Source organism: Pteropus alecto, unplaced genomic scaffold, assembly GCF_000325575.1.
Source record: "Pteropus alecto unplaced genomic scaffold, ASM32557v1 scaffold3, whole genome shotgun sequence".
Lineage (NCBI taxonomy): Eukaryota > Metazoa > Chordata > Mammalia > Chiroptera > Pteropodidae > Pteropus > Pteropus alecto.
Window position 1 is genome coordinate 28,350,803 of NW_006442484.1, and position 13,608 is coordinate 28,364,410.

The 13,608-nt window shown below is 42.0% G+C and overlaps 1 protein-coding gene across 1 annotated transcript in view; it reads left to right on the forward strand.

Annotated features, from left to right (window-relative positions):
* The window catches only part of FMNL2 (formin like 2), a 260,260-nt gene extending 246,874 nt beyond the window's left edge, over positions 1–13,386 (forward strand). The window contains 6 exon segments of the mRNA XM_025039419.1: positions 1,011–1,174; positions 2,101–2,202; positions 4,535–4,633; positions 5,349–5,472; positions 9,366–9,412; positions 11,285–13,386. Coding sequence (XP_024895187.1) covers positions 1,011–1,174; positions 2,101–2,202; positions 4,535–4,633; positions 5,349–5,472; positions 9,366–9,412; positions 11,285–11,323 — 575 coding nt within the window. The 3' untranslated portion in view covers positions 11,324–13,386.
* Positions 13,387–13,608: the final 222 nt, after the last annotated feature.

The window sequence follows — 13,608 nt, forward strand, 5'->3', positions numbered from 1 at the left end:
AAAACATATTTGTTGGGGCGCCGAAATGGAGCTTCCCTGAAAGTGTCATTAGAAAAAATCAGTGGGGGAAAGTGAAGAGAATGAGGAATTCTCTGGCTGAATTTTTTTCTGTTTGCTCACTTATGCCCAGGTGAGCTGACGTGGATTCTTAATACCTTCGCTCATTTGTTCACTCACTCCTCCATTGATTCAGTGAACCTTTTTGAGTTCCTGCTGTGAACTTGACGTTACCCTAAGTATTGAGTCAAAGATGAATAAGACAGTTAAGTCTCATGAGAGGAAAGCGTACAGCATTCTGTAATCATTCATGTGCAGAGCAGAGTCAAGCAGTGGGGAGCCAGAGATGGGGCCTGGGCCTCCTGCAGGATGCAGTGGCGTACCTGCTCCTGGAGGGTGGCCACAGGGTGCATGGAAAGGTTTATGCCAATAAACCGTTCTGAAGCAGAGAAGGGTTGTTTAAACAAGAGAAGCTGTCCAAGGTTGCCTTAGGTTCTAGTGGTCAATACAACTGAAGTTCAACAGGTAAAATGCTACCCCCTGCTGGACAGCCAGAGAAATGCAAAAGAGTTAAAAGTGTTAGGTGAAGGATAAGATCTTGGAATCTCTCTAGGCCAACTATGGGCCATCATCTCTAAGAGAAATGTAATAGTTGTGTACAAGCGCAGAATTTGGAGTCCACTGTTTTAGCTGAACTCCATCTCTGCCTCCTCCCAGCTGTGTGACCTAGGGCAGGCCACGTAACCTCTTTATGCTGCTTTTTTTCCTCTTTGGCAAAATGGGCTAATGATGCAAATGAATTATTGCATGTAAGGAATTTAATGCAGTGCTTGATAGTGAGCACTTGGTGAGTTATTCACGTTAAAGGATCTCCGTACTGAAAGCTGGAAATGAGATCTAAGGCCCTTGAATAACCCTAGGGATCTACGGAGAACTCAGCTTACCAGCCGGACCCACTGTGATTTTGACTTTCCTGGTTGAGGTTCACAGGGACATTGCTTTTTTCATTTCAGTCTCCCTTGAGAATGTTTTGCTGGACGTCAAGGAGCTCCAGAGGGGCATGGACTTGACCAAGAGAGAGTACACCATGCATGACCACAACACACTGCTGAAGGAGTTCATTCTCAACAACGAGGGGAAGCTAAAGAAGCTTCAGGATGATGCCAAGATTGCACAGGTAAGTACCTGTGCCCCTCGGCACTCATAAAAAAGTGATTGGATCCCTCAAAGCCACCTGGAGTGCTGGCCCTGGCTGTGAGGTAAGTTGTCCTCCAATTGCTGAGGGTAGATTTCTTACGTAGCTAATGATTATTATGGGGAGGATCTTCCTAAGTAGTGTCCCTGGAAGTGCTCCTGTCCTCCGCATTGTCCTCTTCTAGTTTGAGGTCTTTACCCTCTTTTCAGAGGTCCTTCCTGCCCTCTTCCACTCTTAGACTACCTCTGTGTGAGTCCTGTATTCAGTTCAGTCAACATATGTCAGGCCTGTGCTTAGCAAAGCAGTGTTCCCGTATGTTGGGTTTCTGTAGGCCTTGACCTTGAAATCTTACGCTACACCGGGGGTCAAGTTTACACGCCTGAAGAACAGCCAGAATGGACTGCACGCCATCATAGAGGATAAGGCAGAGTGTTGTGGGAACTCAGAAAGAGGATATGGTGGAATGGCTCCTGTCTGAGGCTGGCTGTCTTGTGTCATGGGAAAATGCAGGCAGACACTTGAGTGTTCCTGATGCGAGGATACTGTAAGGAGCGTTGAAGCAGCAAGTCGGGATTTAAAGTCTGAGTGACTTCTAAGATCTTTTCTAACCTTGTTGGGTTTAAGGAATTTTGCCATGGCCTTGGGAAACTCTTAAAAGGAATGGGTGGGGTGGGGTAGGGTGTGTGTGTGTGTCAAAGTGGCAGGGTGTCCCACAGTGGTTGCCTTTGACTGGGCGCTGGGAGGAAGCACCAGGGCTATGGAGAATCACGAGGACGTGAGGGAGGACAGAGACAGAAGAGATGTGGGAGCCACTGTTGTCACTGCTGCTTTGCTGTAGCTCTTCCTCCAGGTTATCAAATTCAAATGCTGGAACTAATGAAATTCAAGAGCATTTTTCTTCTTCACAGGATGCCTTTGATGACGTGGTGAAGTATTTTGGAGAAAACCCCAAGACAACACCACCCTCTGTCTTCTTTCCTGTCTTTGTCCGGTTTGTGAAAGCCTATAAGGTAAACAGGAGCATGGTGTCCTTTAAAGCCTTCTTTGGCTTTATTATTCAAATGGGTGCCTTCCGAGAGCTGGGTCCAAGTCTCCACAGCTTTGCTGAGGCCTCCCCTGTTTCTTTGGGTAACAGATCTGGGTGGTCTGTATGAGATAGCAGTCTCTGGCCCCGTGGAGGCTGAGCACCCCTGGGGCCCTCAGTTCATCATGCTCTCTGTCTTTACCCAGCCAGTCCTGGGGCTCCGCCCGAAAATAAAAGCTCTCGGCTGATCCCTGGGGCAAATGAGATGCTCCAAGACCATTGCTGGCCCCTTGACTGGTCACCCTTGCAGGAGGCAAAGGCCTCCCATATCGCTGAATGGGTAAAAGGCATGAGTCCTGGTCTGTGGCATAGCACTGTAGCTGAGGTCAGAAAGAGCAAGAGCCTGCTGGTGTTAGTTTGGCCCCAGCTGTCCGGACCAACGGTTCTCCAGTGTGGACTGAAAGATGGCACTAGGAGGAATGGTTGCTCTCTCTTTCTTCATCTGGACCAGTAGTGGCCCATCCTTTAAATGGATGCACTCTTTGACATAATCCAGGGTCACGATCTTCAAAAAGCATGTGACTCAAAGAGGCATATGTCAGAAGAATTTGTCTCTTGAAAAAGAATGACAGGGAGAGCGTTAGGGGCTTTTAATGCACCTAGGAGATGTTGTAATCTATATTATCCAGTCTTGTCTACCTGTAACATGGGTAATGGTGGTGGAGGAAGGAGGACTGTGATTGTAGAGGGGAAGCGGGGTGCATCAGGTCTGTCTACATTTTTGAGAAATATCCTATTGGAAATAGTGGGTCACTTCTCCAGCACTGCTAGAGGCTAATGGCTTTGGAGAGCTATCCTTGGGCCTTTTTCTGAAACTCAAAGGTTACAATATTTAGCTATCTTCTCTCAGCATGGCTTCGTGTAGCAGTGGTATCACAGCTGTTTACAGAAAGAAAGTATCCTTGGCAGTGACAAGGAACAAAAACACTGTGCAAAGTCCATGTCCAAAGGACACTGGGAGCTGGGAGCAATGAGGTCACTGGTCACCAGCTTCTGCTGACGGGTTCCTGGGGTTCACTGACTGGTGATGCTAATGTGCTGCAGAAATGGCTCAAGGTGTGTCCTGTTATATGCTGGGACCTCTTTTTTCACATAAAAAATTAGAAGCCTAAGGTCTAGAGAAAATACATGCCATTTTTTAATTGTATAATACAAGCTTGGAAGTGGCTCTGGTTGGTCTCAAAACCTGATGCTTCAGCAGGGACACATGCAGAGCAGAGTGAAGAGAGAAGTTGCCCTGGGGAATGTAGGGTGTCACAGGTCAGAACCTCTCAGAGTGCCCCGACTACATTATCATGTCTCTCCGTGATCCTGTTAGCTGGCTCCATGAGGTGCTTGTCAGGCAGTGATCTCAGAGGATGTTTTACTTGCCCTAGATACCAGGTAATGAATAACCTGCCAGCCTGACACTCACCTAGGGACTTTGTGGACAGATGTTGGGGTTTTAAGATGTCATCCCTCCTTTCTCTTCCTAAGTTCAGTGGGAACTTAAGACAAAAGCAACAATGAAACTTAAGGCAAAAGCAGCAGAGGTCAAAATGTAAACTTTATTACTGGTAAAAGCTAGATTGGAGGGTATGGTGTGTATTTGTGAGCTCACGCTCTAGCCCTAAATTAAATGACTTATCAGTTCACAGCTAGACTATTAGAAGTCCTGTTAGGGAAGCCGACTTCAAAGAGTGAATGCTGAAACAGGCTGAGTCGAGTGAGCCTGTTTCACACTCTTGTTCCAAATTCGTCAGACTGGTCACTCTCCTTCCCTTGGGAAGGAGTGAGCTGTGGATAAAGAGCCCAAGAGTGTCACTCAGCGAGGCCCCTGCAGGAGACAGGAGGCAAGGGAATGGAGGTCTTCTAACAATGGGCAGAAGGAGAAGAGCCTCAGATTCTACTGTGAGCAGATTGGAAGCAAGGCAAACTTGCATGAAACTTGCATGAAAATCACTGAGCAGAGCTGCCAAAAGGGTAGGTCCCCACCACATCTGTGGGACTGAGACTAGGCCGTGGTGTGAGCAGGGAGAGAATCATCAGGAAAGGACTTCTGGATGAGGGAAATTTCAGTTACTAGATTTTGAAGAAATGTGATATAGATAGTGAAACGTGGAATCAGAGTTATACACAGGCATCAAGTATAGATCTTCTAAGCTTTTTATTTCCTCTAATTCCTGGCTCATCAATGATTCTCTAAGAATGACTTCTAAGGATCTTGACTGCTATAATTTCCACTGACATAAACTTTTGATTCTTTTGACTTTACCCAGCAAGCAGAAGAGGAGAACGAGCTGAGGAAAAAGCAGGAACAAGCACTCATGGAGAAACTCCTGGAGCAGGAAGCTCTAATGGAGCAGCAGGATCCAAAGGTAGGCAGTGCTGGGCTCCTGAGATGCCCCTTGTGTGAGCGAGGCCCTGACGGCTCCTCGTAGGCAAGCAGGAGAGAGGGGCAAGAAGCTGGATTTGCACAGGGTCCTTATACCACTCCTCGTAGGGCTTGGAAACGGCAAATGGATATTCATTCATTCATTACTTTGTTCGGCAAGAACTGGAATGTGGCTACGAGCGCGTTGGTATAGCACTTCCAAGTTTATAGAGATCTGGAACTTAAGTCTGTTGGATATACTGTACACAGAGACCATATCAGGCACTTGATGATTGGACTGCTTAGTGTCCAGGGAAGGCTTCGTGGGAACACCGTTGGTTCTGGCCCTAATGGCTGAAGGGCTTCCTTATGAGGAAGGGGAGGGAGCATTCCATGAAGAGAGATGTCATAGGTAGAGACCATAAAGGCCGGAAGGTCAAAGTGTTCATCATGATCTTCTTCACCAAAGTTTAAGAAGTCGACGTTTATTACCATATGATCCAGTCTTTGCCAGCTGGAGTCTTGTGTGTTGTTCAGTGAAAGTTCCTTTTCTTCGCAGAAGCTTTCTGAGTTTTTCTCTGTTCGAGCACAATGTTAGGATGGTGCTGTTTCTGTTTTTGCCCAAGCCTGCTTATTAGTAACAATGCTCAAACACATTTTTCTCAGACCTCCAACGGGTGCTGGCTACACTAAACCTTGCTATGCTTCTTTCTTCTCAGTCTCCTTCTCACAAATCGAAGAGGCAGCAGCAAGAATTAATTGCGGAATTAAGGAGGCGTCAAGTTAAAGATAACAGACATGTATACGAAGGAAAAGATGGTGCCATTGAAGATATTATCACAGGTAACAGATACTTCCTCATCGCGGCCCCTTGAGACCCCACCGGCCCCACCTGTCCTGGGCCACTTGCTGCTGCTTTTGTTCAGAGTTTACAAGTTCTTCAGTTGACTTTATGCAGATCCAGAATTATGCAGAGAGACTCCATGCTAAGTGTTTGAAGTATATTTATAGTAGCTGGTATCCTCCCTATCAGAGCACCCCAACACTGTCTCAGAAAAAGCCTGTTTCTCAGTATCATTGGAATCCTGTAGATTTCACCAGGGCTCCTTCTCCTAATGGTTCTCCATTGTCTTCAGTTGGTGACCAAGTTCCGTTTTCTTCTTTGTGGCCACTCCTACCCACTTGCCTGGTTAATAAATACTGTGGACGAGACCCATTCAGGCGTCTGTACTAACTAACCACAGTCAATGCAGATTTTCACTTTAAAAGCCTATTTAGTCATTCACAGTAACTGAAGACATTGGGAAATCGGGAGCTGGTGCTTTCATTCAGAAGAGCCATGAGTTTCTAGCCTGGGATTAGGGAGTGGTCCTTCCATTGGCTAAGAGTGGTAGGTTAAGAATGGTGCCTAATGCAGCTTGATTCTTGTCTGATTAAACTGTAACCTAATGTTTTCTGCTGGACCCAATTCTCCAGAGTTTCTGCATTCCCACTTAAAGATTGGGACATTTATTTGGGTCACTGTCTTGTGGCAGTGGCAGCAAATGGCTCTCCTATCATATCTGTTACACATGAATACCATTTATCAGCTTCCAAGATGCTTAAAACTTTTTATGAGAAATTTAAAAAATATGCAGTAGTAGAGAGAAGTTGAGTTCCCATTTACCCATCACCCATCAACAGTTTTCAACTCAGGGCCAATCTTGATTACATGCTTGCTTCTACCTACTCCCCATTCCCAACCTCTGGGATTATTCTGAAGCAAATCCAAGACATACATTTTCATCTGGAAATATTTCAGTATGTATCTTAAAGCTAAAGTCTCTTTAATAAAGCAAACAAACATATCCATAATACCATTATCATATACCTCCTAAACTAACAGTTCCTTAATATCAAATATCTAGTCATTATCCACATTTCCCCAAGTGTCCAAATTTTTAAAAACTCTTAGACTTTTAACTCTTCTGCTTTTGACTTCTTGTTTCTTGTTAGCAGCTTAGTCAGCATTGTAAATAAGGATCCCAAACTACCAAAAACCACAGATTTTTTTCACCAGCTCAGACCCAAGGAAATAAGTAAATAAATCACTAAAAAGAAAGTCAGTAAAGAGTTTCTTGCCCAGAGTGAAGCAGTGTAAGTTTTGAGCAGATAGGTAGGTGACTGGTGAAAATGCCAGTCTCCATATATGGTACAGACATATTTTATACATATGTGCCTGCCAGTATCTCAGTGTTGACCCTGCAGTGGCTCGCAGGTGGCTGCCAGGTAAAGCCTTCCTTATTTAGCATCTTTTTTGCCTCCCTCACATTGAGGGATAAGCTCTGCTCTGAGCAAGACCAGGAACAGATCTCCCTGGGTAAGCCTTCTACCCTCAGCGCCACGATTCAGACTGACCTGGAGGCAGAGAAGCGTCTAGCCTTGCACGTTAAGAACTTAGAGATCCTTTTTCATTAGTCTCTTCTCCATCTCGGTGACATCTGGCTTATAAAATGACCAAAATGCACAGTTTGTTTTTGTCTGACCTAATCATTAATCTACCATTGGAGTCAACAGTGAATGTCTGCTTATGGAGTATTATCTATTCTCCTTGGAATATCTTTTGTTTTCTAACCCACCACCAAGCCCCAGACTGAGTAACTCTTTTGGATGTTATGAGCTCCCTTGGGTATATATCGCCTTCCCCCTTTCAGGCTCACCTTCTCTCCCCCCACCCTCCCCAGATATGATTAACAAAGTACTAACCGTATACTAATGCAGTAGATCTTGGCTTTTTACTCTCTTCTGTTTGTGTTGTTTGTTTGGCCGTCATTTTCGATGCAGTGCTGAAGACTGTGCCCTTTACTGCTCGCACCGCCAAGCGTGGCTCTCGATTTTTCTGCGAACCTGTTCTCACTGAGGAATACCATTACTAAACTATTATTCTTTCTCACCTGATGCTCTTAAAAGGTTGCTACAGATTTTTTGACCTCTTATGACCCTCTGTATGTTTGTCTGGGCCACCCAGTATGCTAGCATGGAGTCGCCATCTCTACCATGTTGTGTTTTGTGTTGTCTTCATGCTGCATGGTTTTGCATTTCAATCACAGCTGCTTTCTCACTGCCACTTTGAATACATACACAAATCCACATAGCCGTGATGGTCTGGATGTGTGTAAATTGAATTAATAGAATTGCTTGCAGAAATTTTCAGAAAAATAATAGATAGAGTATTTCTTTGAGAATCAGGATTGGGACCAATTAGGTTGCTTATAAGATTTTTGGGCTCATATCTCTAAACAAAAAATGATAGTCATTAATAACAGTAACTACTATACCTAACATTTATTGAGCATTTACTGCGTTCTAATAGGTTTACAGATACTGAACCAGCGCTGCTTTTTGTACTCCTTTTACATGCTTTGATAGTAAAATGAGCTCCTATGTAAGTGTTCAGGAATGAAGGGTGCTCTAAAGTTACAAAATGATTTTCAGAAGGAACCGTGAATGCACAGCTCTAAGTTGGGCCTTAACTGACTTATGCAGTTCATAGCCATTATCCACAGTATGATGGAGCTCATGGTCTAAACTTAACATAGGGAATCTTTTTGACTGAGAAGCCTGTATAAGCTGATATAGGCAATTCATAGCTTTATACTCATCTCTTTTCCCTCTGAGTGTCATGCCCAAGTTCAGCTGTCAGCAATTCCATTATAGGAGTAAGGCCGTGAGGCAGGAAGTGAAAACAAAGGCTTACGGGCACCTCACCATCTTTTCATCCATGCTCCTTCACTGCAAAATTAAAATAGGGAATCTTTTTGACTGAGAAGCCTGTATAAGCTGATACAGGCAATTCATAGCTTTATACTCATCTCTTTTCCCTCTGAGTGTCATGCCAAGTTCAGCTGTCAGCAATTCCATTATAGGAGTAAGGCCGTGAGGCAGGAAGTGAAAACAAAGGCTTACGGGCACCTCACCATCTTTTCATCCATGCTCCTTCACTGGTGGCTATGTTCCATGTCAAACCCAGGGTATTCTGTGTTGAAATCATATTTGGATCTGCTTCTTTGGTCAGGATGGTGGTACCAGAAACACTAATAGTAAATACCTATCATCTGAAAATGCCACCATTCTTAGAATTTGAAAGGTAAATAAAAATAAATAAATTTCCTCGTAAGTAACTGCCTGGGCTTAGTTTCTGATGCCCAGATAAGGAACAGGCTTCCCTGCAATGCCCAGTTGATTAGAAAAGAGACAAGGGAAGTATATACTCTAATTGGAAATAGCTGTTTGACTCCATGCTGAAATTGACATGGAACTGGGTACATGTTTATTTTGTGGCATTAACTCTTCTATAATTGTACTTGTTATGTATGTTCCTCTGTCTCTGAAGATATCAAAGAATGTGGTGTGGTGTTGCCTGCTCTACAGTGTACTTACCCACCAGTGCTTATTAACAAGGATAGAAACTGTCATCTACTTGGCTAATGTTTACTGTTAGTTTTGCTGCTGGACTGTCTATCATTCTGGAGCCAAACTTCAAAGCAGCTTGGATCTGGGTGGTCATCGAGCTGGGTGGGAAGACACTCTCATCCTTTCCTTGTTTTATCTAACACCTCATGGTAGTGGCCTCCCACTCTCTTCCTCTTTTGGCTAACATGCCGGGGAATGTTAAGCACTAAGTTGAATTGCTTTCCATTTTCATCCCATTTTTACTTAACCATCATTTTATGTTTTTGTTTTTTTTTTCTGTTTAGCTTTAAAGAAGAATAATATCACTAAATTTCCAAATGTTCACTCGAGGGTAAGGATTTCTTCTAGCACACCGGTGGTGGAGGATACACAGAGCTGGCAAGCATCACTTTTTACTTAGCTTCCTCCTCTCTCTCTATGCAGATCAATGGTTTCAATCTATGGCTAATAGAGGGTAATAATACTGGTGAGAGTCTGACCAGGGAGAAGTCTTTGTACCTTACTTTGCAATAATGTGAGGCTGAGCCTCTCTGTTGGACTCTTCCTGGCCTGCTTCTGTGGTCTCACGAGTGATGGCTTGGGCAAGGGATTTTGCTGATGATTGTTAATTGCTTTGGGTGCGAGGCTGTCTTTCCTTCACCTTCTTGGCCTTCGAGTTATTCAGTTAACTCCATTTTTATCTGAAGAAATGAGAGCAAGTCCTGGCCAGGGAACATGTGTAGCCTTTGAAGGATTAGGATCTTTTAAAACTAATTACTCAGAGGGCTCAAGAGTCACAGAGCTGCAGGTCATTGCATATCTTTAGGCAAAAGTGGAATTCTGACCTTCCATTACTGCTCTGGGCCAGGAAGCAGAGGCTCATGCAAAACTATGCTCGGCTTGAATTTAGGAGTGGGGAAGGGTCACAAATTCGTGTGTCAGGAGCTGCTGAGGACTGTGCTGAACCTGAGAGCATTGTATCAGTACTCACCCAGCTCTAGCTTGTTTTTGCCATATAAGAATTTGGGCCCAGTATTACCAAATCCTCTGGTTTTCTAGAAGTCAGAATTCCTGGTTTTTATGCTAATTACCTATTTAAATATCAGGAAACTCTATTTAAAAATATTAGTCTGGGCCATAAATTCCATTTTCAATCTACTGAGTAGATAAAGGGATAAAAAAGATTCATTCTGGCTTAATTCTGTTATTTGTGTTTCCCTTTCTAAACAGTGTTTGCTAACAGAAGTCAAGAATACTAAGTGAATGAAAGGGAATATGTACTAATACATACACTAATTAAACAAGGAGGAAGGAGTACGAAATCTGCTTTATTATTTTTTTTACTATGTCCTGACTCCATCAAAAGGAGGCTACCTGCTGGCTGAGCCACCTGCTTTATTCATCAAGAAAGCATGCTTTCATAAGAGTACTTACATAAAATTCTTATTCATCTCACTTTTTCCCTCTAGAAAAATGCCTACTTGAACTGATATGCAGTGGTTGGTTCATTCATTCAACAAGGCATTTAAAAATTTTAGGCATCCTGCTGTGCATTCACAATACAAATTGGAGAATGCAGGAAGGCCCGTATAACTTCTCTGTAATGAAAAAAAAAAAAAAATTGGGTGGCAGGAAAAAGTGTTCAGGAATGGAGTATCATTTTGATTTAGTGGTTGAGCACTGTTTCTAATTCATAAGGTAAAAAAAAAAAACTAACCTCATCTAATATTAATGGAATAAAAATGATGGAACCTGTGTCTGCAAACTAAGCAGACATTCCTTGATTAAAACTTCATATAAGATAGGACAGGGCAGTTAATTTTATTTAATTTTATTAGTGTTGGAGTTTAAGATTCATTGCAGTTGTTTAGATTCAGGTTTCCAGAAAGAAAAAAACCCCAAATGCCTAAGCCATACCTATTTCCATTTGAGGAAACATTTCAAAATAAGACTTCAGCTAGACTCAGGTCAGTGACAAGAGCAGTCTACTTTCCTATAATATTTTCCTGCAAGTTCCAAAATCCCACCAGTATTACATCCTGTTTTGTTTGACTGTAAATATTGAGGGCAAAGTACATGTCTTTGGCTCAAATACTGAGTTTGAAGAGCCTGTTAGCTGACTCTTCTATACAAGCTGCTTTGATTGGCTGCCAGCTGGCCTTTGTCTTGCTTAGACACCTGATTAAAGGTTGCAGTTCTCTCATTGGTGCTCTCCTCTTTACAGATCTTAGAAACCAACCATACAGACGAGCCGATGCGATGAGGAGAAGTGTCAGGCGGCGCTTTGATGATCAGAACTTGCGTTCTGTTAATGGTGCCGAAATAACCATGTGAACCTGAGACTTGCCTGTATGAATAGAGGGTGTACGTGAAAGAAACCGTCCACATGAACTTTATGTGCTACCATTTAACTGCAGCCTTGAACATAGATAAAATGTTCTCAGGGCTCAGATTTTTAGCAAACCATAGGAATTTTCAAATGATGGGCTCTCCTTTCAACCTTTGTTAACAAGTGCCTGAAAAGTGGAAGTACTTGCTAGGATTAATCAAAGCAATAGGATTTGATTTGATTGGGTATCTTTTTACACCAGTATGTTATTCACGTTTTTAATCAAATTGTAAATTTCACATTACATGCAATACCTGCCATTGTGATTATCCCATGATGGCCCACCCTGGTTCCCTGATAAGTTGTAAATAACATGGATGTATCTGCTGTGGGCTTCCTTTGCTGAGATGTCTTGTAAGGAATTAATTTTGTTTTAGCCATACCCACCAACTTTGTATTTTTAAGGGCTTGCAATATGGAAGAAAGAAAAAGTCACATGATAAACTCCTTCTGTCCAAAACCAAGCCCAGCAAAGTACAAACAGGAATCAATTGCAGCAGCACAGAACTCACTCAACTAGTTGTCTCCTTTCACATTCTACTACTTCTGTGCTAGGGTATGATGCCCTATGAGAGATTCACCAGTATGAATGCAAGGATGTCATGGCATACAAATGTTGTATAAAACTTACTTGCAGTACTGTGTTCTTCAGCTAGAGGCAGCTTAAAAAAAAATAATGCAAATATATTTATTAATCAGCACTAAAATTAACATCTCAGTAATCAGTATTAGGATTTCTGAGGACCATTATGGGTCAAACCTGGGACTAGAAATCGGTGCCTTGCTAGCCAGGGAGTTCACTAGCTCTGTCAACAAGTGTTCAAGATTACTTCTGCTAGTAGTGTAGTGTTAGTAACTTGGCCTTACTCTCCTGACAATCGGTCTTTTTCCCTCCCTCCTCCTTCCTTTTGTAAGTTGGAGAAGATGTATTTGGCATTATGTATCAAACAAAGCTAAGAAGTTCTTGTATTTCCCAGATTAAGGGGAATTGCAATTAAATTGCAGAAATATTTACATTGTGATTAAGCATAAATGATATTTAATGGGACTAAATGGCCAACTAAGCCAGTTATTTTTCCTTCCTCTGGCAGGGCACTTGATCCATTCCAAAGTCAAAAACTGGACTGAAGCTAATTTGTACTTTCATAATATACATTCTGCTTCTGGCTTAACTTCTTGCTATATTACATCAATATATTAATTGTAAAGTTTATTGTATAGTATTTAACCACTGAATTTCTTATTTTATGTTGTGCTTATGTGAACTCCTTGGTGAAGGTCCAATATTCCTTGGATAATGTGTAGTTATATGACCTCTTTTTAAATGTACAGATATTTTGCTATAAAATTGGTGCAGTTTTTTATGGTTTTTACACTTCTCTTTAATTACCACCTAAGCCTCTGGGTAATATTGTAAATATTGTTTAAAAATGCATCAGCCTATGCTATACAATCTGAATGTTATTTTAACTTATAGTTTTTTTTTTTAATATATATATTTAACTACAGGACAGTTTAGGGATCAGTTACATTCACATTAGCATACCTATTTACATAAAGATTGCTTTTAACTGCCACCTGCCAGCAAATTTTCATAAATGTGTACTTTAAAAAGAACATGCCAAGATTTTCTGTGGACTCAGCATTCATTTGATGAAAAAAGCAACTGAACCATGAACTACACAACACAAAATAGTTGGTCCTTTACCACAAGCAGCTGTTTTCCAAAGCTCAATGCTGATGAGCATATATGAAAATAATTGCCTATTTATTAATCTACAAATAGACAATAATGTTGGCATGTTCTTTTCTGTTTGTCTATTAATGGGCCTGCTTCTTAGCAATATTAGAAATGTTTTATAAAAGCAGTTCATGTTACTTTTCTGGTCTTTCCATGGCATATGAGCAAATAAACTATTTACACTACTATCCTGTAATATGTTGTAGTCTTTCAGTGGTATATTTTAAGGTTTCCCAGTTTCATGTATACTTAATATTTTCTGGAAACACATACGTCTGTCTGGCTGCTTAAACTCAAGACACTAAATATACTTGGTAAATTGTAAGTAAAACCCCTCCCTATACAAAATCTTGAGCACTTGCTGTATGAAATGAAGGAACCAAATAGATTTTGATAGTGAGGGATACTTCTCCAAAAT